General features: G+C 42.2%; 1 protein-coding gene across 1 annotated transcript; it reads right to left on the bottom strand.

Moving 5' to 3' along the window:
* Positions 1 to 1,972: 1,972 nt before the first annotated feature.
* On the bottom strand, positions 1,973 to 23,398 carry LOC128743593 (zinc finger protein 665-like). The gene is made up of 2 exons (XM_053840198.1): positions 23,028 to 23,398; positions 1,973 to 3,725 (listed from the first exon to the last, which is right to left on the bottom strand). The coding sequence occupies exons 1-2, from the start codon at positions 23,288 to 23,290 to the stop codon at positions 2,006 to 2,008; spliced, it is 1,983 nt and encodes a 660-aa protein (XP_053696173.1). The 5' UTR covers positions 23,291 to 23,398; the 3' UTR covers positions 1,973 to 2,005.
* Positions 23,399 to 25,231: the final 1,833 nt, after the last annotated feature.

The raw sequence follows: 25,231 nt of genomic DNA on the forward strand, positions 1-25,231 counted from the left end.
AAATAGTCCGCAACACCAAGTTCCGTACAGGACCGTACCGTACAGGACTACCGGTCTGATTAGCGTTTTGTACATCGTCAGCTTTGTGCGGCGGCGTATGCTCCTAGATCGAAACGTCTTGCGGGGGGGGGGGGGGGAAGTAGGCTCGATTTCCAGTTTGAATGCGTCGTTGGATCTCCTTACTCGTATTATTGTCGGCGGTGACCAGAGATCCCAAATATACGAACTCATCAACCACTTCAGTTCATCGCCGTCAATAGTTACTGTCCGTTGGAGGCAAACGTTACTTTCTCGGGAGCCCCTTCCTACCATATATTTGGTTTTCGACGCATTAATTTGTAACCTTAACCTCCTAGCCTCCGTTTTTAATCTGGCGTAGATTGCTTCCGCCGTCCCACGGTTTCTAGTAATGATGTCGAGGTCGTCTGCAAAGGCTAGGAGTTGGCTTCTCTTGCTGAAGATCGTTCCTCTCGTTTCGATGCCTGCTCGCCGGATCATACCTTCATTAGCGATATTGAATAACATACAGGACAGTCCACCCCCTTGCCGTAACCCTCTGCGCGATTCGAAAGGACTTGAGAGTGTCCCCGAATCGCGCACGTAGCACATCACTCGTTCCAGAGTAGCTTTGATCAGCCGCGTCAGTTTGTCCGGCCATAGCTGTTCGCGTTCAACGGTATCGCATGCTGCTCTGAAATCCACGAAAAGGTGATGCGTGGGCACGCTGTACTCTCGACATTTCTGAAGGATTTGTCGGAGAGTAAAAATTTGATCCGTAGTAGCACGGGCCCCCAATAAAGCCCGCCTGATACTGCCCTACGAAATCTCTTGCCATTGGGGATAGACGACGCAACAAAATCTGGAAGAGCACCTTGTAGGCGGCGTTGACCAGCGTAATGCCGCGGTAGTTACAGCAGTCTAGCCGGTCGCCCTTTCCATTCACTCCTCCGGTAGTTTCTCTTCTTCCCAAATCCTTGAAATCAGCCAGTAAAGTGCCGTTGCCTGCAGTTCTTGGCCAATTTTATAGAGTTCAGCCGGCAGTCGGTCCTTTCCGGCGGCTCTATTATTCTTCAGCAGACCGATTTCTCGCCGGATCTCTTCGAGATCGGGAGCCCGTACGCTGTTGTCGGCAGTTCGCGGATTGTCTAGTTACCGAATGTTTAGCCGTGGAGGGCGACTTTTTTGCGAGGTATTAACCGTCGATAGTTTTGAGCGCACATGTACTGCTACTAGGTAGTGGTTCGAGTCAATATCCGCACTCCGTAGGGAGCGTACGTTGGTGATGTTCGAGAAAAACTGGCCCTCGATGAGCATATGGTCGATTTGGTTCGAGGTTCGTTGGTTAGGTGATCTCCAGGTGGCCTTGTGGATATCTTTGTGGGAAAAGAAGGTGCTTTTGATCACCAAGCCTCGGGAAGCCGCAAAGTTGATATAGTTCATATCCCCGATGACGATCTTGTGTGGGCAATGAACGTTTATGATGGTATAGTTGAAGAAACGGCCTTTTATCCTCAACACGCACATCCTGTCGTTGATCGCTTTCCAGTTCATTACGCGATCCTGCATTTTGCCCAACACTACGACGTCCATTCCCAGCTCGTTGGTCGCTCCACCACTCTGGAAAAATTGGGCTTTGCCGCCACGGATCCTCCACACCTTCTCGCCTTTGCGAGAGATCTCCTGCAGTGCCACGATGCCAAACTTTCGGGGTTCTAGCTGATCGAGCAGCACCCTGTCGCCACCAACGAAGTTTAGCGATCTGCAGTTCCAGGTACCAAGTCTCCATTCCATGTCCTTATTTCGTCACCTTGGTCCATGCCGAATATTCGGGGAAGATATTTCTTGAGTCTTGTTGTTAGTTTTTTTAAGTTTAGATAGGTAGCCGTACTAGGGCTTACGCTACCGAGTCTCGGGATGGGGCTGCCATCTGTCAGTGTCGAGACGACACTATGCCTCCTTCCCTGTTAGTATACGACAGTAGTATACAGAGCAATCATCGTAATCATCACGGAAAGATGATCCCTAATTTCCCGTTACCATTCGTTTGCTGTGTGTGGTTTGAGATTTTATGATCCTTAAGTGATCTACGTTGGATGAAGGTTTTGTGACAAATGTCACACTCGAACGGTCGCTCTCCGGTGTGCGTTCTCCGGTGATGCCTGAGAGTCACACTGGTGGCGAAGTTTCGGCCGCAGATATCACAAGCGTGTTTCCGGACGTGGGGTTTTTCATCGCCGGGCCTGTGTTGTTTCTGGTGTTTCTGCAAGCCTACGCGTGTCTTGAAGGATGCGACGCACAGGTCGCATCCAAACGGTCGCTCATCGCTGTGAATGGTCATATGCGTCCGAAGATAGTGTTTTTTCATAAATCCATGACCGCAGATATCGCATTTATACGAACGCTCTGCGCTGTGCCATTTCTGGTGCAGCATCAGCTGCTTCTTCAGGTGGAATTCTTTGCCGCAAATGTCGCATTTGAAATTCTTTTCCGTTGTATGCTTTACAATACGGTGATCCTGCAGTTTTTGATTTGACGAGAGAGTTTTACTGCATAAGTCACATTTGAACAGCGGTTTTTCGGATTTGATTCTATCCAAGCTTTTCTTTTGCATATTAGGCGTTCCAGAACTGGAACTTGACGGTAAGTGCTTTGTCTTTTTGTGATAATTGAGACCACTCTTTTGAGAGAACCGAGAACTGCATTGGTCACAGTCATAACGTTTTGGATCAGCGTTCGTGTGTCGATGCATGATGTGCTGACCGAGCGTATATTTATCTTTATAGACTTTTCCGCATGTCAGACACTTGTATGAGCGATCAGGGCTATGCCGTTTCAAATGCTGTGTTAATTGTGTTCTCAAGTGAAACTCTTTACCACATTCTGGACATTTAAAATTCTTTTCCTGTGCGTGGTTTTCGATTGTATGTTCATTAAGTTCTACGCGTCTGATGAAAGTTTTGTGACATATGTCGCACTCGAACGGTCGCACTCTGGCGTGAGTTCTCAAGTGACGCATGAGCATATATTTGATGGGGAATTTTCGGTCACAGATTGTACAAGCATGTATCCAGTCGTCGGTTCTGTGGTATATCCGGTGTCTCTGTAAGGCATAGGGTGCCTTAAAGGATGCATCGCAGAGATCGCATTTGAATAGTCGTTTATTGCTGTGAGTATGCAGATGCCGCGCAAGCTCAAATCGACATATAAAATTTTTTCCACATATCGGACACCGGTGATGGAGTTCCAAACTGTGCCACTTCAGGTGCTTCGTAAGCTGGCCTTTCATATGGAAGTCTTTACCGCATGTGGTACAAGCGAATTTTTTTTCCGATGTGTGTTTTAAAATTTTATGCCGCCGTAGTGTGTTGGGTGTGCAAGTTTCGCCACATATGTCACAATCAAAAGGTTGCGTCGTCGTGTGAATTTTCATATGAGTCACAAGAGATGACTTATGGCCATATGCTTTGCCGCAGATATCGCATTTATACAAACGCTTCAAACTGTGTGGTAAATGTTTCTTTTTATGAGCATTGAGATTACCCTTAAAAACGAATCGAGAACTACACTGGTCACATTTGTAAGGTTTTGGATCAACATACGAGTGGATTCTTTTGTGAGCGTAAAAACCACTAATCGACTTGTGTGATGCACCACAGATGTCGCAAACGTGTTTCGGTTGACTGTCACTGCCAGCAGGAGGGTCCGCTTCCAAGGCGTGCGAGTTGCTGCAACAGAAGAGAAACGATTGACTTTTTAGTGAAACTACCTAGCTGAGTATTGCAAATCGAGCATAGAATTTTGAAGCAGTTGTATGCGACAAAGTAATGATTTCAGTATTTCTTATTTATTTCATCAACAGAGGTCCCATGGTGAATTACTTCTTAGAACTAGTGGTCAACTGCATAAATTCAATTCGTTGATCAAGCGCACTGAAAAGGGAATGTGGTATTTATAGCATACTAGCTGACCCGACAAACTTCGTATTGCCACAAATTAACCTGTGTTGTACATAAATCATGAATCTCGGATGATCTTTGTCACAATCTCGAGTTTTGCAAGCCCCCCAGTGGGCGGCGCTTCCGATGGCGGGTCGCCGGCAACACTCGCGGCCGTCTCGTCCTGAATGATCTAGTGTTACTATAGATAGTTTTTGTGGTCTTGTTATTGACTAATGTTATATGGAAGAGCCTCGAATTTCTCGAGTCCGATTAGTTTTTGTGTTTTGCAAAAATTTCTGTTTTATTTGTATGAGAGTCCATATCCCCTTCCACAGGGATGAGAGGTCTCTAACTATCATAAAATAAATTCAAGACTCAAAAATCTCCTGCATGCTAAATTTGGTTCCATTGGCTTGATGGTACTCAAAATATAAGGAAATTTGTATTTCATTTGTATGGGAGCCCCCCTCTTGAAAGGGAAAGGGGTCGTAATTCACCATAGCAAAAATTTCTGCCATCTAATACTCCCACATGCCAAATTTGGTTCCATTTGCATGATTAGTTCTCGAGATAAGAGGAAATTTGCATTTCATTTGTATGGAACCCCACCCTCTTAAAGGGGAGATGGGTTATAACTCGCTTTCTAAAGAGGAGAGGGATCTCAATTCACCATAGAAAAAAATCTTGCCTTCAAAACCACTTACATGTCAAATTTGGTTCCATTTGCTTGATTAGTTCTAGAGTTATGAGGAAATTTGTATTTCGTTTGTATGAGAGCCCCCCCTCTTAAAAAGGTAAGGGGTCCTAATTCATCATAGAAAAAATGGTTACCTCCAAAAACACCCACATGCCAAATATGGTTCCATTTGCTTGATTAGTTCTCGAATTATAAGGAAATTTGTATTTCACTTGTGTAGAAGCCCCACCTCTTAAAGTGGGGAGGGGTCCTAATTCACCATAGAAAATATTTTTGCCTCCAAAAACCTCCACATGCCAAATTTGGTTCCATTTGCTTGATTAGTTGTCGAATTATGAGGAAATTTGTATTTCATTTGTATAGGAGCCCCCCCTCTTAAAGTGGGAAGGGGTCCTAATTCACCATAGAAAATATTCTTGCCCTCGAATACACCTACATGCCAAATTTGGTTCCATTTGCTTGATTAGTTCTCGAATTATGAGGAAATTTGTATTTCATTTGTGTAGAAGCCCCCCTCTTAAAGTGGGGAGGGGTCCTAATTCACCATAGAAAATATTTTTGCCTCCAAAAACCTCCACATGCCAAATTTGGTTCCATTTGCTTGATTAGTTGTCGAATTATGAGGAAATTTGTATTTCATTTGTATAGGAGCCCCCCCTCCTAAAGTGGGGAAGGGTTCTAATTCATCACAGAAAAAAATCTTGCCTCCAAAAACACCCACATGCCAAATTTGGTTCCATTTGCTTGATTAGTTCTCGAATTATGAAGAAATTTGTGTTTCATTTGTATAGCAGCCCCCCCTCCTAAAGTGGGAAGGGGTTCTAATTCATCACAGAAAAAAATCTTGCCTCCAAAAACACCCACATGCCAAATTTGGTTCCATTTGCTTGATTAGTTGTCGAATTATGAGGAAATTTGTATTTCATTTGTGTAGAAGCACCACCTCTTAAAGTGGGGAGGGGTCCTAATTCACCATAGAAAATATTTTTGCCTCCAAAAACCTCCACGTGCCAAATTTGGTTCCATTTGCTTGATTAGTTCTCAAATTATGAGGAAATTTGTGTTTCATTTGTATAGGAGCCCCCCCTCTTAAAGTGGGGATGGGTCCTAATTCATCACAAAAAAAATTCTTGCCTCCAAAAACACCCACATGCCAAATTTGGTTCCATTTGCTTGATTAGTTCTCGAATTATGAAGAAATTTGTGTTTCATTTGTATAGCAGCCCCCCCTCCTAAAGTGGGAAGGGGTTCTAATTCATCACAGAAAAAAATCTTGCCTCCAAAAACACCCACATGCCAAATTTGGTTCCATTTGCTTGATTAGTTGTCGAATTATGAGGAAATTTGTATTTCATTTGTGTAGAAGCACCACCTCTTAAAGTGGGGAGGGGTCCTAATTCACCATAGAAAATATTTTTGCCTCCAAAAACCTCCACATGCCAAATTTGGTTCCATTTGCTTGATTAGTTCTCAAATTATGAGGAAATTTGTGTTTCATTTGTATAGGAGCCCCCCCTCTTAAAGTGGGGATGGGTCCTAATTCATCACAAAAAAAATTCTTGCCTCCAAAAACACCCACATGCCAAATTTGGTTCCATTTGCTTGATTAGTTCTCGAATTATGAAGAAATTTGTGTTTCATTTGTATAGCAGCCCCCCCTCCTAAAGTGGGAAGGGGTTCTAATTCATCACAGAAAAAAATCTTGCCTCCAAAAACACCCACATGCCAAATTTGGTTCCATTTGCTTGATTAGTTGTCGAATTATGAGGAAATTTGTATTTCATTTGTGTAGAAGCACCACCTCTTAAAGTGGGGAGGGGTCCTAATTCACCATAGAAAATATTTTTGCCTCCAAAAACCTCCACGTGCCAAATTTGGTTCTATTTGCTTGATTAGTTCTCGAGTTATGAGGAAATTTGTATTTCATTTGTATAGGAGCCCCCCCTCTTAAAGGGGAGAGGGCTCATAATTCTCCTTCTAAATAGGGGAGGTGTCCCAATTTACCATAGAATGAATTCTTGTCACCAAAAACACCCACATGCCAAATTTTGTTCTGTTTGCTTGATTAGTTGTCGAGTTATGCAGAAATTTGTGTTTCATTTGTATGGAAGCCCCCCCCCCCCTCTTAGTGGGGGGAGGGGTCTCTAACCATCACTGAAACCTTTGCTGGCCCCAAAAACCTCTACATGCAAATTTTAACGCCGATTGGTTCAGTAGTTTTTGATTCGATAAGGAACATCCCGACAGACAGATAGAAATCCATTTTTATATATAAGAAGACTAGAGGACCCGGCGCGCGTTGCTACGCCATTCAATAAAAGGGTAGGTGTACTTATAATGCTAACGATTTGCTTGGGCGTATTCATGCAACGTGGATCTGTCTTTTTGACAAACCAAGATATTCCTAAATTATACTGCAATTTACTACTGCAGAAGAAGCGAACCAGTGGCCAGTGACAATCTCTGAAAAAACTAAAAAATACTAATCCAAACTTACAATTTAAGTTTTATTACCACCTCTTAAAACGGTAAAATTGGCAAAAATGCAATAAAATATCAGTGCAATTCGTATGAAATCTGTTGAAAACTTTGTTTTTAAAATTAGTACAGCAAAGATTCGTTAATTGGTGGTTTGCTAATTGGGCTATGTGACAACTTGAATGTCAAAATTGTATGGAATTTTCAAGTTTAGAAATTTCTAACAACTGTCAGTCGGCCCAATTAGCGAATAAGCTGGAGTGCAGTCGTGGCCCAATTAACGAATTCAGGCTGTATTGTTGAATGGGGGGGGGGGTCAAGAAAAAAATAGTAACATCAACCCTTCAATAACTAAACAAAAGAGAAGAAACCACCGTATATTTTTCTATATTATTAAAAATTTAATACAGATATTTTGTACAGTACTTAAATTTTAGTTCAAACCGAACCAAACTTCGATATTTTTCAACCCAAGCACATAAAGTAAGAGATAGAGATGGTAGAGGTAGAGATTAACCAGTTTGATCATAGTGTGAAAATGGCAGTTTAGGTCCCTGCCACTTTTTTACTTGAAACGCATATACTGTGCTACCGACATGTTTTAAGAAAACAAATCTCTGAAACTATTCACGTTTGAAACCGCTTATTTCTTGTTCAACCTTTTAATCATGAATATCAGGCCATTCATTCCTCTGTTGATGCTTGTTTCGTAAATTTCAAGTTTCGAACACTTCAGTCACATCCTTCCTGCATGCATCCAATTCATGGCAAAGAATCTCTGTGTTTTACGTTCCTAACATCCAAAATTAGGATACGTACTTGGACACTTTACCGAATAAAGCGACCAATTTGGAGCTCCTCAAGCACCAATAGCTGATATTCCGGAGTGATTAATTTGCCGTGTTTCTATCTTATCTAGTACCTATGACGCCAACTGCAATTCAGAATTTCTCCGTCAACAGCGGTACAGAATTTCACTCGTATAGTGTTTGATTGATTTTTGCCTCAATCTAATTTGGTTCTTTTAAAACAAGTTGAATTAAAATGAAAGGAACGAACGAACGCAAAATAGTTGCCTGTGACTTGCAATAGGAACCATAAAGTGATCAACTTTCTTTCACTAACTAGAAAGAAAGTTGATCAATACTAATTTATTTATTTAGGAACGTAATTTATTTAATTGCTTAGTCAACAGGTAAAAAATCACCCCAATGACAGATTGTGCTATATAACTATAGATGCATAAAGGTACACACGCGTAGACAACATAAATTAACATAATACACGCTTAAAACTACACTTATTAGTTTGTCGAGATACATTAAAATTAAACACGTTATAACATTTGTTGAATACACGAGACATGCTACGCATTGGTTCGTTAAGTCCATAATTTGTTCTCGCAGGACCAATGCTGAGGAACGAATGGGACCGAAGATTGCGGCGACGTATGCTGATATTCAAGGTACTGAGCAGCGCAGAACAATCGATGTGTCCTTGCAAGAGATCACCAATAAAGGACGCTTTTGCTACATTTCGTCTCTCCTCTAGTAGTTCCAAATTAATAAGCATGCATCTGCTTTTATAGCTAGGCAGATTTAATGGAGCCGTCCACCTGAGATGACGTAGAGCGAAGCGGATGAATTTTCGCTGAATAGTCTCAATGCGTTGAGTTTCGTTCTGGTAATAAGGAGACCAGACGATGGACGCATATTCTAGGACAGGTCGCACAATCGAGCAATATAGAGTTTTCAGGCAGTAAACATCCTTAAACTTCTTCGCAAAGCGAAATAAAAAGCCCAGCTGCGAAGAGGCTTTTGACACGATGTAAGAGACGTGATCCTTAAAGGTTAGTTTAGTGTCGATTAGGATTCCCAAATCCTTGACTGTTGATTCGCGCTTTAACTGCACACCCTCTAAGGCATAGTTAAAGTGGAATAGTGATTGTCTTCGACCAAAAGAGATTATCGAGCATTTGGATACGTTAAGTGACATGCGGTTCATTTGGCACCATTCTGCGAAAACTTCCAGCTGTTTTTGTAGGAAAAGTGCATCTTGTGGTTGTTTTATAGTGTAGTATAGCTTTAAATCGTCGGCGTACGAGAGTTTCATGCAATTCAAAATGAAATTGACATCGTTCATATATAACAAGAATAAAAAAGGCCCAAGATGTCTCCCTTGTGGAACGCCGGACCAAACTGAGAACGGAGATGAAATATGATCACCTATTTTAACAGACATACTCCGACCGCTTAAGTAAGATTGGAGCCAAAGAAGCAAATGTTCATTCATGCCCAGTTTATCAAATTTAGCTATCGCTATTTGATGATTCATAGTATCAAATGCTGCGGATAAGTCTGTGTATATTGCGTCCACTTGATTGCCAGTCTCTATTTGGCGTATCACAAACGACGTGAAGCAGGTTAAGTTGGTTGACGTAGATCGTTTTGGCATAAATCCGTGCTGATCAGGCGAAATGTAATGTTTGTATCTCTGGATTAGCTCTTGAAGAATAATTAACTCGAACAGTTTAGAAGTGGCACTTAACGCAGCAATGCCTCGATAATTCGATACGATTCGCTTGCAACCTTTCTTAAAAACAGGAACAACATACGATTGTTTCCAGCAGTTTGGGAATACGCCTGTAGCTAAGGATAAGTTAAATACTGTTGCAAGAGGTGTCGCAAGTGTCTCCATGCAGCGTTTCAGAATGGCTGACGGGATACCGTCAGGGCCGTGTCCCTTAGATGATTTTAAGGCTTTTCCAGCTGATATAAGCATGTCAACGGAGATAACAAACGGCAATGCGGGCGCAGAAAGTCGGGGAACGTTTCCGGTAGCGACAATTACATCCTGCGGTTCGAGACGTTAATTTGTGAACACGTTACTAAAATGAGAACGAAACAAGTCTGCAATGTCAGCAGTGGAGTCGGCTTCGAATAAACCATTGGACATCATAGAAGGCAACCCTGATTCTTTCCGTTGCTCATTCACGTGGCGCCAGAAGCTTCTGGGGTTTGCCTTGAGGCGGCGTTGCAGATTGTTCTGGTACGCGTTATACAGGCGATCGTTAAGTAGTTTATAATTAGCATTCGCTTCTAAATATCTTGTCTTCGTGGCTTCAGTGCGATGCTTACTGTGTTGTCTAAGGGCAGCACGTTTCACCGTTTTAAGATGCTTCAGATCGCGGTTGGTCCAGGCTGGTTTAGATGATACACGCTTAGTTTTTACAGGTACAAACTGGTCGATAGCATAGAGGATAATGCTAGAGATAGTCGATGCTGCGAGATTGGCGTCATGATCGCGAAGGGCCTCGTCCCAATCAACATGTGTAAAAAAATCGTTCATGCCGTGGAAATTTGCCTTAGTGAAATCGTACGACAGGCTTTCAGAAGTGTCCCGAAAGCGTAGTTGTGGGCTAATCTTTAAATGCGTAAGCAAAGGAGGATGATGTCTACAAAGCTTTACGAGCGGTGACGGAGCCTCCATAACCAAACAGTCTGCGCATAATTCATCGGCAGCGAAACATAGATCAAGCGTGCGATGATTTTCGTTTACAATTCCACTCATCTGTTTGAGTCCAGCGGTGCAATATGCATCGAGCAGTTTTCGCGGTGCTATTCCAATAGAGGACAGAGACGTGACCGGAAAGAAAGATCCGTAAGGGTTGCACTGCCAAGTAATCGCGCTTAAATTAAAATCACCAAAAATGATAATTTTATCTCGGGGCCCCAGTTGCGAAACAATCCAGTTGAGTGAATTAACATGTTTTTCAATTAGAGTTTCATCGTTTACTCGATCAGGAGGAATATATACCACGCATAGATAGAGTGTTCCGTCAGCAGTAGTAATTGCGACCCTTAATTGTTCAACCGCTGAGCAATCTGGAGGATTAACCGTACGAGACTTGAAACATGAACGAACAGCTAATAATACACCACCTCCTGTGCGTTTGAAACTATTTAAAGACGACCGGTCCTGTCGATATGCGGAGTACGAGTCATTGAACAGCTGGTTCGTCAAAGTATTCTCGTTCAACCACGTTTCAGTGAAAGCGTAGACATCATAGCAGGCGTCGCTGAGGGCTGACTGGTACTCGGCTAGGGTACTGTTTATTCCGCCAACGTTTTGATAATAAATCAGGACATTCGACGTGGCTGGTGGGGCGTTGCTTACTAGGGGTGCCATCCTAGGAATTGAAAATTCATCAGAGCGAGCCTTCGCCAGCACTAGACTCAGGGCCGGGACGACTTGGATGGCAGGAACGAGACAATTGCGATTGCGATTCGGAGACTACGGCAGGCTCGACTGAGCTAGGCGGATCAGGGGTTTCCATAATGCGTTGTGATAGGCGTCCCGGACCGGATGACGATAAGCTTAACTGACTTGAAGTATGACGCAGAGGCGATGTGCGGGAGACAGGTAAAGATGCAGATGTAGGTGTAGAGCAGCCAGAAGATACAGCAAATGAATCAGCACTGGAAGCGGGAGAGCGATGAGGAAGTGGAAGTTCGCGAAAACGTGAGTACTTGCCTGTGAGAGCAGATTGGAGGACCTCTACTGCAGATTCGACAACAGGACCGCGACGACTGAGATGAGCGCTGGCAGCAAACGGCCGGACTGTGTCGATCAGAGAAGAGGCCTCCATAAGACTTTCTGCTATGCATCGCGGTGATCCTAGTCCGTCATGTCGACTTCTTCCGTTACCAAAGGGGCGCCGGACGTCGGGTTTATTGCCGCTATGCCATCGCGACTTGGTGTTACTTGAGGCTTCCAAAAATTTACGCTAGTCCGAGTGTCCTGGAACTCCCGGTAAAAGATTCCTTTCGGCCAGGTCGATGGAGACAGTGCCTGGGCTTTTAGATTAGCGTTTATTCCAATTTTGAATGAGATAAAGGACAGGGTGCTGATATCACGGCTTTTCCCAACAAGTCTAACAACATCAACGTCGTCAGTACGTAAACGACGGGAAACCAAGGAGCGCATCTGCTCAACAGTAACATCACGGGAGATACGGGATAGATACAGCCAAAATTTTTCAGCTGGAGCCGTAGCGGCGAAGTTTCCGAATGACGGCGATAGTGAATCGGATGTGCCAAGCATGAGCGGTTGTGGTTGCGGCCTGTTATTACTAGGCTTTTAGAACAGTCGACGGCGCCCAGTTGAAACAGTACCGGAAGTCGAGTGTTTTGAAGTTCTGGGCGTCATCGAACTGGAATTGATGAGGACGGAGAAATTGGATTTGATTTCGTTTTTCAGCTCAACAAGAATCTCCTGTTTTAAACATTCGACAATTTCGTTGTGCGCGGAGAGCACTTTTTCTTGGCCTGATTCGTAAGCCGCACGTACTGCTTGCCTCATGCGGACGTCATTCATGAGACTGGAGCAGGTTTTACACATCCAGAAAAGCTGATCATTTTTTAACAACTCATCGAATGCAGACGAAGCAATCCCACAGCAAGATGGATGGAACACCGCGTTACAAAAACCACGGCAGGTAACATACGAATCCGTGATTCCCGTAGCGCACGAATGGCAAGCCGAGGCCATGTTAGGCAAGTTTTTATTTTTCACCAAATGTATAAAAAAAACTATTTTCGCTCAAACTCCCGCTATTCGAACGCCGCTGCAATTCGATGCACACGTAGCCGGTAAACACTATAGTGGCGAAAGATGAAATACCAGTGAGCTACACACGCGAAACAATGGGATAGCGCCGATCTGTTGTTATCAAAGCGAAGCGAACGAAACACTTTTATCACTCAATGTGCGGTTGAAACTGCACCGATACAGATTCTATTTCGATCAGAATCAATACAAACAAATAACGACTTGACGGCGGATAGCTTTGCTGGTCGACTTAATTGCGAAAGCAACGAAAAATCAATATAAATCGAAGAGCGTATACAGCTGCTACTATCAACAAACGGTGTCTCAACACAAATACTAACGAGATAATTGCTTTAACTTTGCACATATTGGATAATTTATAGATGTAAACTCGTTGAACTGTAAAAAATCTGCTTTTCACTAAAAAATGCAACATAATAATATAACACTTTATTTTTTTGCCCCTTCACATTTCGGAAATTTTTGAAGGGGGGGGGGTTGGTTTGACAAACTTTTTTTCAAATTTGTATAAGCCTGAGTTCAAGTTGTCACGTAGTTTTCGAGCCGTAAATCTCGCATGTGCATAGTGTTTTTCGATGTAATTTGAATTATGGTTGTATATGAGCACCATTGGGATTATATTGAATTTGTTAAAAAGGTATTCTTTTTCTTTATATCTTAATTTTCGTAATTACTGGCTTTACGAGAAAATTTTCAAATATCCAGGTTAGTCTCATATAACTGGTGCTTACATACTTACCTTATCCACCTAGCTCTACTAACAACAATTCCTTTCCTGAAATACTTGTGCAGATGCAGAGGATTCCCTGGTCTTTAGTAGCAACAAGTATTGAACTATCATTCCTTCCCATCCTACCAGGACCCGCATTCGGACGTGGCCGGCGTCGGTATTGATCAGCATGCAGGGACCTGATAAGCTTGCACAATGAGGAATAGTGAACTGTCCCAAGTATGCTTTTTCCAGCCATTGTTTTGCAATTTTCATCGGTCCTGGTCAATAACGGAGTAGCAGCACACGGGCGGTATCCTATATGCTTATGCTTAAAGTCAGCTATATCTTATTAATTAATGCATATAAAGCAAAACAGTCTTCAGCAAAAATATTCCTCTTTTATGTGCAAAATATTTTAGAACATCACATTTAGCTGTCTGTTGAAATAAACATGTTACAAGAAGAAATGTGATTTTAGGGATCGTTTGTATACAAAGGTCTACTGCTAAAAATGGGTAAAAGGTAGAAGCTTAATATCTTCAGAAAAATTACTTGAAATTGGTTTATCTTTAATATTTTGAAACCAAAAAGGCGAAAAAAACATTACTCAAAAAGTTATTGCTTAAATATTGGATGACCCTTCAAAATATGCATCAATTTTCTATTCAAAAAGTTGCCGAAGACCACATTGAGCTGAGACATGCCGTTTAACCGCAAATATTTTTGTCCCGAAATTTTAATTTCTGACCCATAGTGCCCCGGCGAATCTCTAATGAAGCGTAGGCTGCGGAATAGAGTATGGTGGCCCTCGGAATGGATCCCGATTTCACGGCATATGTCAAGAATTGCGAAGGATGTGTACCAGTCGGGCTGCCTAGTAAGCCGGTTCCAATGTCGCGTAGAATGATGCCAACAAGACCGTGGGTCGATGTGGCCAAAGATTTTATGGGTCCTCTTCCGTCAGGCGAATATTTGCTCGTCGTCGTAGACTACTTCTGTCGATACAAGGAAGTGGAAATTATGATCAAAATAACAGCTAAAGATACCGTTGCACGTCTCGACCGGATTTCCACTCGTCTTGGATACCCTCATACGATAACGCTTGACGATGCAAAACAATTTGTCGGAAAGGAATTCGATTTTTCTTGCAAGGTTGCAACACACATGGGATCACATTGAACCATTCAACACCGTATTGGCCGCAAGAGAACGGTTTGGTTGAACGGCAAAACCGATCCTTTTTAAAACGCCTACAAATAAGTCACGCACTAGATCGCGATTGGAAACAGGATTTGCAAGATTATTTCATTATGTATTATACAACTGCGCATTCCTCGACGGGCAAAACGCCAACGGAGCTATGTTTTGGTAGAACTATCAGGTCCAAGATACCATCGCTGGATGAGGTTGAAACGGCACCGGTTAGCACTGAATATACCGATCGTGATAAAGTACTGAAAGCAAGGCAACAAGAGCACGAAGATTCTAGAAGAAGGGCTGCATAATTATCAGTTGACGTAGGCGATAATGTTCTTATGCAAAATCTCATTCTTGAAAACAAACTCACAACAACATTTAATAAAGTCTTGCTCAATAAAGTACATTTACGTAGTGCAATCATCATTAACTCAGTTGGTTATCACAATGACAAATATTATTTTTCCACTTGAGTTGAGTTTCGGATTTTAAGTTTTCTTTCAAAAAAGAAAAAACATATACCGTGTGTAACAAATCAGGTGTGATTGCTTTCGGGTGATCCAAATCTTGGCGGACAATACATATAATCTTTTGAAAAAAGTTGTACCAAAGTCGTTCCTATTGATACTAAATAATAATTGCAATCACTGCTTCTCTTCTTCTTACCCACGTTACTCTGCACAATCACCAGCCTCTTCCTGTGTTTCTTCATGTGCAAACGAAGCCTGTTTTTTAGCACGTTTGTGTAGCACAGTTTCGGATCGTCCCGAGTGACTCATCTTGTGTCTGGCAAAACCGCCCCGCGACTTATACTCTGCACCGCAGATGTCGCAGCTAAACATCGCGCAGCGCACTGTGCGTACGCATATGACCGGCGAGGTAGGATCCGTATTGAAATGCCTTTCCGCAAATATCGCACTTGTGCGACCGTTCTGCGATGTGCACCCTCCGGTGCTGCGTAAGCTGATCCCGGACGCTGAAAGGCTTGTCACATATCTCGCAGATGAATTTTTTTTCCGAGGTATGCTCGACGATGGTGTGCCGCTTGAGCAGACTAGCGATGGCAAAAGCTTTGCCGCAGATGTCGCATTTAAACGGACGCTCTCCGGTGTGAGTTCTTCGGTGATATACGAGCGATGCTTTGGTGAATTTTTTCCCACAAAAATCGCACTCGTATTTGTCCTGTTTTCGTGCGTGGGCTTCCAGGTGCTGCTTAAGGGCACGGTCGGTTGTGCAGATTTTGCCACAGATGGTGCACTGTTTGGGTGGGTTGTCGCTTCCGTAAGGTTTTCGGGGTCGCTTCAATTTATTCCTTTTCTTCGTTTGCGAGCAACGGTTTGCCTTCAAAACAGTGGATTCTTTTTGCACTTCAGCACGGTTGGTATCCAAAATAGGACTGTCAACGTTTGCGCTGCCTGTTTCTTGTTCGGGCTGTAGGTGTTTTTCCCTGTGACGATTCAGTCCACTGATTGTTCTGAACGATGAACCACATATTTGGCATTTATGGCACCGTTCATCGCCGTGAACACGCATATGTTTCTCACGCGAATAACGGGTGGTGAAGTCCTTTTCGCAAATATCGCATCTCGCCGTACTGTGCGATTTTAGGTGCGCCTCCAACAGCCTCATTAGGTGGTACGCTTTACCGCAAATGTCACACTTGAAATTCCTCTCCGTCGTATGCTGCACAATACGGTGAACCTGCAGTGCTCCTTTTGACCGGACACTTTTGTTGCATACGTCGCATTTGAACAGCGGTCCGTCGGATTTATGCGATTCAGAACTTGACAGTAAGTGTTTCTTTTTGTGAAAATCAAGACCGCTCTTTCGAGTGAAACGAGCGCTACACTGGTCACATTTGTAAGGTTTAGCATCAACGGATGTGGTGAATGAGTGGATTTTCTTGTGCTCACGTAAACCGGAAGGGGACTTGTAAGACGCCCCGCAGATGTCGCAAATATATTCTCGCCCACCTGTGTGTTGATGCATATGCTCAACGAGCCCCGCTTTACCCTTATAGGCTTTTCCGCAAGTCAGACACTTGTGGGAGTAATCCTGGTTGTGAGTCTGCAGATGCCTTTTTAAGTACGTTTTCAAGAAAAATTTCTTACCGCATTCTGAACAATCGAAATGCTTTTCCTTCGTGTGGTCTGTGATTTTATGATCGATAAGTAATCTGCGTTGGATGAAAGTTTTATGACATACGTCACACTCAAACGGTCGCTCTCCGGTGTGAATTCTCAGGTGACACGTGTGAGCATAGCTGGTGGTGAATTTTCGGTCACAGATATCACACACGTGTTTGCGCTGATCCCGGTTGTGGAGGTCACGTTTGCGTCGGGGTTTTTGGTCGATGGGTGTATGATTTTTGCGATGATTCTTTAGGTCATGCCGCGTCTTATAGGATACGTCGCAAATGTGTTCCGGTTGGCTGCCACCGGCAGGATCCGTTTTCAAGTCATGCGAGTTGCTGGAACAGAAGAAAAGCAACTGATAGATTGGTGGAATAAATACATCCACTTGTAAGCGAAACTAGCTAATTTACTATTGCAGGTCGATTATTGAGATACAAACTTAGTTTTTTTGCCGACTCTGTCGAAGAGAAGCATGAAGGTATGTGCCTAGGGGCACAAACGCGCAGTTGGGGTAGAGCTACAAATGAAGATACAATTCGACAATGCTTGAAATTTTTCAAACGTTCAACTTTATGTATTGTTTGTACCAGCTGGTAAAAAAGTTTTCGAAAAAGTAAACCACCACATTTCAAACGCACGTACTTTCTTTCGGTTCCAACCGACGCACAATGGGTAAAAACGAGCTCGTAATCCCAAGAATTAGGAGCCGCTGGTTTAGAATCTTACAAGATACATATTCTTATGTAAAAAAATGCAGGAAATCGATTGGTGATGGTTTCATTTTACGCAGACTTTGGGAAGTGGTCCATTTTGCCCTATTTTACCCAAATCATGATAAAAGTTAATTAAACATTATAAAAACTTATTTGCCGCCCGTGAAACGAACTCAAATAGCTTCCAAATTTTGTCAAATCAAAACATCAGAAGAATCAAATTCCATCGCGACGCCGGGTGGAGTTCAATTCACAATGAGCTAGTATTATTTTATTTAATTTTTATTTTATTAACACCGCCTTCGATAAAAAAATCGTACAGACTGAATATGCTTATAAACTATGTTTTACTGTGTAAATTCACTGATTCGTTTTTTAAAAAATGACTCTGGCATGTCGAACGTCGAAGTCAAAAATTTCACCAATAGCGTTGAAGGCTTGAAGACATGAGTTTAATGCGTTGTGCTGGCCAAAGTGCGTCCGGTGGAAAGGCATTGCAAGTAAGTGCGTATCGCGAAACTGGCGAGGAGGTACGTTGATTGGCACCTGTTCTAACAATGCTGGGCAGTCAATGTTTCCTTGAATTAGGTCAAAAACGAACATTCTTTGTTGATTAGTACGCCTACCCGACAGAAGATCGAGTTTGATCAGCTAACACCGGGGTTGATAATGAGGAAGATTGATCGGGTCGTTCCAGGGCAAATTGCGCAGAGCAAAACGTAAATTTTTTTTCTGTACTCGTTCAATTACAAGGGTTTGCGTAACCTGATGCGGGCACCAAACGACAGACGCGTACCCCAAGATGCTACGCACCAACGCGCAATACAACGTTTATTGAGTAAACGCGATGGCTCCATGGAATGTGCTACAGAATACACCTAGCGCGTCATCTAGAGAACTGTTGATAAGTGAAGGCGACCAGTTGATCATCTCCAATGTACTGTTTAGTATACTGCAATCGTATGCACGAAAGTCAGGAATGAGACAATCGTCTCGATCGTCAGGTGGGATGAAATTGTCAGTGTTCTCGTTCAGTAGTAAAATAAACGGTGCATGATGAACAGTGATGAGATCTATGTGCTCGGGATGGTTGACAAAAGCAAGGTCAAGAAGTCTGTTGTTCAAGTTGGCGAAGTTGCTCACTTGTCTTAATCCCGCAGTTAGCATGCCTTCGACTGTGACATGTTCGTGTTCAGTTGACATATTGCAGGGAATGAGACCACCGATATCGTCGTCAAACTGCCAGCGTAAGTTAGAAAGGTCGAAGTCTCCTATTGACAGGACAATGTCAGCATCCAAAGATCGATCTGTCATAGACTGCATAGCCTTAGCGTGCGCAGAGTATATTTCAGAAGCAGAGTTTGGGGGAAGTATATAGCCGCAACGTACAGCAATCGATGACACAAATTTATGCAGACTGCAATTTGCTCAAGGTTTTCGCAGTCATCCAGAGGCACGCAGTCGCTTTTCAGATGATTGTTGACGCCAATTAGCACTTCACCACCTCGAGAGCGAAGACTGGTTGCCGGATTGCGATCATAGCGAAAAAGCGTGTAGTTGGAGATGATTTCGCTGCTGTCAATGTGTTCGTGAAGCCATGTTATCACCGCATCGCCGCACTGTAAATTCCTCGACTAATGAAGAACGATCACCTATGCTTCCCCGAAACAGCACTAGCCTTCCAGCTCGCAGCATTCCGTTAACAGTCAGATATACAAGTGTTCCTGTCAGTAATGTGTACCGTACATTTACGATCAGCTATCAAAACGTCCGCGGCCTTCGCACAAAAACGATTGATCTTTTGTTAGCACTTTCTCAATGTGATTATGACGTAATTGCATTTACAGAAACCTGGCTAAATAACGATATTAAAAATTCTGATCTCTCCAATAATTACGTGATTTACCGCTGTGATAGAAATGCTCAAACAAGCCGATGCAAACGTGGTGGCGGTTTATTGATTGCCGCTAAGAATGGGCTTAATAGTGCCGCTGTCTGTATTGAGGACAGTGATCGGTTGGAGCCAAGGGACTGGCAACTCTATCCCTACTCAATCTGGCAAAAATCTGGCTAAGATTTGAAAATACTACCCGTCTGTCAGCATACCGGCTTTGCAGAGTGAAACGAACAGAACGTATAGCGGTGTCATGCTGTTTCATTTACGCAAATGGTTAGATGTTGACTCCAAAAACATGGCTGCCTAGCAGGACCGTGGTTGGAGCAGATTATTGTTCGGATTTCACTACCAAGTTTTCATATAACAGTCTGTTGCGTTTATCTTCCACCTAACAAAGAGCTTGCTTTATCTATGAGCTGCATGCGGCATGTGTGCAAAAGTTTATAAATAGATCGATCCGGTGATCGTAACGTGGTTTTGGCAGTTGGCGATTACAATATGCCACAATTGTGCTGTATGCCAGAGGAAAGTTTAAATTGTTTACTACCCATTAATGCTTCTTCCAAGCAAGAAACTACTTCGACTGAGTCTGTTATGACCAGCGGTCTGCTTCAAATCAACCATTTTTTGACAAATGTAAACGGCAGACTTCTTGATTTAGTATTTATTAATGACAACAGTTGCGTACAATTATTGGAACCACCGTTACCATTGCTAAGAGTTGACCAACACCACCGGTCTTTTGTGTTACTATTCGAATTAACCGACGAAAAAACAAATGTTTCTAGTGTTATGGATCCATATATGCTTTCAGTTTTAGCAGGTGCGATTTTGTGTCACTCAATAGATCATTTGCCGAGGTTCGCTGGGAGGAGTTTCTTTTTAAATGCAGTGTCGATGAAGCCGCGTCTCGCTTAGGTATATGAGCAAATGTTTGCTGTGATTCTTTAAGTTGTGCCTCTGAAAAAACACGTCGGTCTCTTGGTAGAAGGCAACCCTGGTGGAATGATGAGTTGCAGCGTCTACGGAATCGTCTTCGTAAAGCTAGAAAGCAATATTTTTGTTCCCGAGAAAACGGCGTAAAGTTGCATTGCATGACATTGAGAGCGAATACAACTCTTTGCACGCTCGCTGCTTTCATTGTTATATTCATCGCATGGAAGGAAACGTCAAACGTGATCCTAAGTCGTTCTGGTCTTATGTTAAAAATCGGAAACAACAGACTGGTGTCCCACATCGTGTTCGTTACAACGATATTGTAGCTGAGTCGCAGTTAGAGTCAGCAAACTTATTTTCATCCTTTTTTCGAAGCGTGCAAAGTAATAACCTCCCACCTTCGTCTGAAACGTATCTGAATAGTTTGCCGTTTTTCGATTTGAATGTGCCACTTTTCAACTTTACGCTAAGCGAAGTGATATTAAAGCTGCAATCAATCAATGGATGGCGAAGGGCGCCGGACCTGACTACTTACCACCGCTACTGTTAAAAAACTGTGCTGAAACGCTAGCAATACCTGCGAGAATTATTTTTAACCGTTCGATGGCTGAAGGAACTTTCCCCGATGTATAGAAGACTGCTGGCAATAATGCCTATTCATAAGGCCGGCAGTTTGCAAGAAGTTACAAACTACCGTGCAATCTCAATTCTGAGCTGCTTGCCAAAGATATTCGAGAGCCTCATCCACGACTCGTTGTACCCGAAGATTCACCGTATCGTTTCTGAATGGCAGCATGGATTTGTTAAAAAACGGTCGACAACTACGAACCTGATGGCTTATGTTTCATCGCTGATGATAAACGACAGCAAGTCGATGCGGTTTATATCGATTTTGCGAAAGCTTTCGATACAGTGCCGCACGTTTTATTAGTAGCTAAATTGGAATAATTAGGATTCCCTGTGTGGCTAACACGATGGTTATTTTCATAGCACACTCAACGTACTGCGTATGTACGCATAAATGGAACAAATTCAACACATTTCAAGATAGAATCAGGTGTGCCTCAAGGAAACTACTACTGTACACTATTGTTTATTCTGTTTGTGAACGATTTGTGCTCTACCATACAATCTCCCAAATACATCTTTGCAGATGATCTTAAATTCTTCCGGGTAGTAGAGTCGGCAGCTGACTGCAGTGCAATCCAGGCAGACATTAATTCATTAATGGATTGGTGCTTGTTGAACGGGATGAAGGTGAACGCGCAGAAATGCAATACCATCTCTTTCTGTAGAAAAAGACACGTTACTTTGTTCGATTATAAAATGTCAACAGTAAACATCAGTCGAGTGAATACGGTTAAAGATTTAGGCATTCTATTGGACACTAAATTGACCTTCACCCAACACATTGCAGCTTGTATCGCAAAAGCTTTTGCTGTTTTAGGATTCATCAAAAGAAACGCAAAGCAATTCGAAGATGCTTATTGCTTAAAGTCATTGTATTGTGCACTTGTTCGCAGCGTACTCAAGTATGGTGTATTAGTGTGGGCTTCCTACCAGGCTCTGCAAATCAATCGCATCGAACGAATCCAACACCACTTTATTCGATACGCCCTATGATTGCTGCCCTGGTGTGATCCAATTCGTATACCTTCTTATAAAAACAGATGCGCGCTTCTTCGCTTGCCCACGCTTGCAAGTAGGAGGATACTGCTACAACGGCTTTTCATATTTGATCTTATGGACAACAATAATGATTGCCCCGAGTTGCTCAGCCAAGTTCGTTTCAACGTGCCCCCAAGGTTTACCCGGCGTACTAACTTCCTGAGGCTTCCAGTGTACCGTACAACATATGGCCGAAACAATCCATTTAATTTAATTTATTTCACCATCTTCGACTACGTCGTACAGATTGTTTACCTAATAACTAATTTAAACCACGGACGCAAGCAGGCATTAAAACAATTATTCACACCATAATTTGTTCTGTGGAATTGGATGGCCAATAACGGTGGATTCCGAAGCTGACGGTATCTGGTACAGGAGTTCTGGGCAATCCACATTGCCTGTTATAGGGTCGAATATAAATAGACGCAGCTGTTTGACGCGCCAGACTGCGAGTGTATCCCAAAATTCTAATCAGTTGACAACTGTCTATGTAACTGGGAAGATTGACTGGATCATTCCACGGTAGCTGACGCAAGGCGAATCGCAATTTTTTTTCTGAATTCGCACAATCGCAAGGATCTGTGTTACGTGTGCAGGAGCCCAAACCGGGGAAGCATACTCCAAAATGCTACGTACGAGAGAGCAATATAGCGTCTTGAGGCAATACACGCCCTTAAAAAAATGTAGGTTTGAAAGCTCCAAAACAGAACAATTTGAATTATAGAAACCTTTTAACTAACAAGCAATTCAGTTAGAGGACTGACAACTGGGCAGTGTAAAGATCTCCTCACTGCATCTTGCATGATCATTTTTCGACAACACAATGCTAGCGAAGGTTTGCAAAGAATTGTCCACACTTCACTGGTGCCGGTGCGACTAAGAAAATGCAACGTTCATAATCAATTCTGGGATAAAAGCGTCAGTAGGACTCTTATGTGATTTCTTGCTAACTGTATTGCGATGAACTACATACATGGTAGGATCAGTGCCATAGTATGTACGAAATTGTATTGTAAATTTACCTGGAACTATCATCAGTTTTATCGTCTTTATCAGCTGCTGCATAAGGAGCAGTTTCTGTCACTTCATCAATATGTATGGCAGGAGGCAGTTGCTTCACCACCGGAGTATCATCACTGGCAGTCACCGTCAGTTCAGTTTCACAGGAGTAGCCGCTAGTTTCGATTGGTTCACCCTTTACATCGGTTATAATAAGTTCTTCAACCTTTATCGCAGTGTATTCTTCTAACTTTATTGAAGTTGAATCTTCCATTTCGTTTCTCATCCTCCCTACCACTAAATACAGCAATGCACTTCTAAAAACACAATGTTTTATGGAAAACACAAAATTTTTGAAAAATTTTCTTTTACATTCGTACGAAATAAGACAAATTAATCAAATAAAATACCAAATCCGAGTTAAAACGATTATTTAAAACCGCGTCCGCGACCCAGTAAACATTTTAATAACACTTTCAGCAAGAATAAAAACATGACGTAGTACACGCTTAACGAGATTTAATCAACAATTGAAATAACACCAGCTAAGTAAAAATGGTAAAATCAACTGTGAATTATTCTCGTGTAATTTTTCATAAGGACCTAAGTATTCATTTAACAGCGAGATTCTTCTTGAGATTCTTTTCGAGTCGGTCTCTTGTCTTTCGCTTATCGCTTATCATGACAGTGGAAACGCACTTCGATACATCAGCATTGCTCATGAACCGGTTACTGGCGTCACTAGCTATAGCAAATCGTTAAGAAAACTTTCGCTGTCATGCATTTGTGTCGTCCTAGATTGTAGTGAATCGCATCCCAAGCAACCAAAAGTTCGAATATTACTTGACACGCGAACTCGAAAGTTCATAATTAGTTCATATTAAGTTCCCTGGAACTTTCTTGCTGATTAGTAGTGTATATCAAGTATACGTGGAACTAAATGCTTTAAGAAGTGCTGTAAGTACTTCATAGATACTTCAAAGCTATTAGGATGCTACATGAAGTTCTGAAGTAACTTTAGTTGCTAACAAGTTCTGCGTGCTGCTTTTTTGTTTATATTTTTGGTGATCAAACCAGCAGAACCTAAAACTATTTGAGATTAATTAGTTTTATTTCACTTGAATAAATTTAATGCTCGCACATTTCTAATTACAAATATAAATTAGAATGCAATGCTCTTCATTATTGTGTTGTGTTGTGTAGCATATGTTGTCGGTATCTCACTACTATAGTTGATTGCCTGGTTCCAAACTTTATGTTCTATAATTAACTCGCGCTGCATAAAGCTGCTGCAAGTTCTAAAACGAACTTTTACTTAAGAACAACTCATTGGCAAAATTCACATCGCTTGTATACGACAAAGGTGACGCAGTGGATCGGGATAGGTTTACAACGCGGAACACCCGGGTTCAAACCCAACAGCAGGCAAATGCAACGACTATAGAAATTAGGTAGAAGTATAAAAATAGAACATACAGAAGTGCGGCTAAATTTGTTTTTTCTCAGTTTTTGACAGTTTATTTCGAAGCTGCTTAGCATTCTGTGCAGCGAACCCAAGACAGCTTGAAAGTTCGGTTAATTACTTAAAAGTGACGCTGCTTAGCAAGTTATAGATTAATATACATAAAGCTGTTTAACTCTTGTTAGACACTATTATTCGAACTCTTGGTTACTTGGGATAACACTCCCGTTTATATAGGAAACTCCATAGAAAATGGGACTGTTATGCGTTTCACGGCTGTATAATAATTGGAAGAGAGGAGCAAAGAAAAGTTCGTCGATGTAACTTAGGTTAAACCCAGATCAAGACTAAACTGAATCTACCAATTTGTAAGACTTCGCACCAGCCAATCTGCTACTAAATCTTAGCTTGGAAAGCATTTACAATTTAATGGAATTGCCCTTTTGACTGTATTTGGTTCCTTAAAAAGCCTACATAAAATAACTGAACTCATATGTTTCCGCTCACGTGTTGGTAGCAAGCAATTATTGTTGCTTTTTTATTGCGATGCGCTGCCTATAACTTCAATTGCGTTCCATTAAGTGTTTCTTCTTTTTTCATTTTTGAACTACCCAGTTAACCAATAAGCATTATAGCCTATAAGCAGTACATCAATCGTTTATATGCATTCCTGGCGTTTTATACTGCAGGTTACTGTTTATCAGCCTTTTGACTGCGTAACTGTTGTAAATTGGCATCCTCAATTCTATTTAAATTCTTCTTGTC

This window comes from Sabethes cyaneus, chromosome 1, assembly GCF_943734655.1.
Source record: "Sabethes cyaneus chromosome 1, idSabCyanKW18_F2, whole genome shotgun sequence".
Taxonomy (NCBI): domain Eukaryota; kingdom Metazoa; phylum Arthropoda; class Insecta; order Diptera; family Culicidae; genus Sabethes; species Sabethes cyaneus.